The following is a 1610-nucleotide window of genomic DNA, read 5'->3' on the forward strand; positions in this document are numbered from 1 at the left end:
CCTTTGCCTCTGGGAATTTCTGTGGAGGTTTTGCTTCTTTTTGAAAAGGATGCCAAACATTTTAATCAATTTTGGCCAGTTCGTTCTGGCATTAAATACATCCCTGACCCCTCAAGCCACCGGAAGTACCTTCGAGACTGTCCCTTTGTGTGGTCCGAGCTCCGGAAGGTACAGTCATCTCGCAGGGGGCCCACTGCGAATGCGTTAACCCTGATACCCTAAACTGATCGTTTCTAGGCTATTGCATGTATTCCTAAGTGAGACTGACCGAGAATTGTCACGAGCAGGAGTGTGCACGACCTGGAGGTTGAGACAGTAGTAGTTGCCAACTAGATTTTTTTATATATTATATATGTCACACATCAAACATGTTAATTCATACCCGCCAGTTGCCACTCTCTGTACCTGCACAAGTCCGAGGAGCGCGACTTTGTTGTCCTTTCCTGGTGATTGCGGTGTTCCATCCGGTTGGCTCCGCGTTGATCCGGGGGTCCACTCCGGGCAGGCGTCTGATGTCTCGTCCGGCAGATTGTCGGGCTGTCTCGGGCGTCCGAGTGGGACGAGCTGGTCTTCTTCGTTCTCTCTTTTAGACCATCCTAACTGGGGGGCTGTGGCACTGGTTCGGGTTTTATCACTTCACACATATTGGGGCTGCACACGTCACAGGGTTTCACACGTTGAATTTAGATAACAGGGTTACACGCGTCATAGGGTGATCTGTTGGGTTAGATGTCACTCTCACTCTTGGGGGATCACATATCAGGTTTTCCACATTGTCACTCTTGGTGGGTTTCACTCTCCACTCTTGGGAACACTCTGACATGGTACTCTGTTTGGGAGGCATTATGTTGTCTGCATCCTATACATTGACATGTGCTCTCTACAAGAATTTACTACCTGATCTGAGTTTTCTGAGCTTTAAAACGAGGATAATTAAAAGCCTCACTGAGAGATGTGAACCGAAATGAATAAGTCGAGTGCTTGGCACATAGTAACAACTCAATAAATATTAGCTTTTGTGGTTACCTGGGGGGGGCGGGGAAACCTACTCGTGATTAGCCCTGGAAAAAGAAGGCGTCTTCAACATTGCTACAGTTTGGAACCAGGAAAAAAAAAAAAACAACAAAACTTTCTTTGGAGGATGGAAATTCTCTCACCTGTCTGCCAACCTCGAGTCTTCTTTTTTTTGTTTGTTTTTTTTGGGGGGGGTGTTTTTTGAGACAGGGTCTCACTATATAGTTGAGACTGATCTGGAACTCATTATGTAGCCTAGGCTGGTCTCGAACTCGAAGCGATCATCCTGCCTCAGCCTCCATGAGTGCTGGGATTACAGGCGTGCACCACCGCACCCGGCTCTTCGAGTCTTCTTTTTGGCGTCATGTTCCAGGATTCCATGCAAAAGCGACCGTCCCGCAGAGGGTTGTTCCTCACTGTGTTGCTCCTCACGTGCAGCCGAGGAGGGGAAGCCAGAGAGGGTTGCGTTTTGCAGGAGAGCGGCGCCTGGAGTCAGGGCCTGGGAGCCGCCCTCGGCCGGAAGGGGCAGGGCGCCCAGGTCCACGGTCCCCAGACCCGGGGATCAGAATCCTCCCCATGGCGGCGCTGGGACGCGC

The 1610-nt window shown here is 50.4% G+C and overlaps 1 protein-coding gene across 1 annotated transcript in view; it reads left to right on the plus strand.

The window, feature by feature from the left end:
- The first annotated feature begins 1378 nt into the window (after positions 1 to 1378).
- Positions 1379 to 1610, plus strand: part of Bst1 (bone marrow stromal cell antigen 1) — a 19085-nt gene continuing 18853 nt past the window's right edge. The window contains exon 1 of the mRNA XM_010641937.3: positions 1379 to 1552. Coding sequence (XP_010640239.2) covers positions 1379 to 1552 — 174 coding nt within the window. The remainder of the gene's footprint in view (positions 1553 to 1610) is intronic.

This window comes from Fukomys damarensis, unplaced genomic scaffold, assembly GCF_012274545.1.
Source record: "Fukomys damarensis isolate Sample0158 unplaced genomic scaffold, DMR_v1.0_HiC HiC_scaffold_35, whole genome shotgun sequence".
Classification (NCBI taxonomy): Eukaryota; Metazoa; Chordata; class Mammalia; order Rodentia; family Bathyergidae; genus Fukomys; species Fukomys damarensis.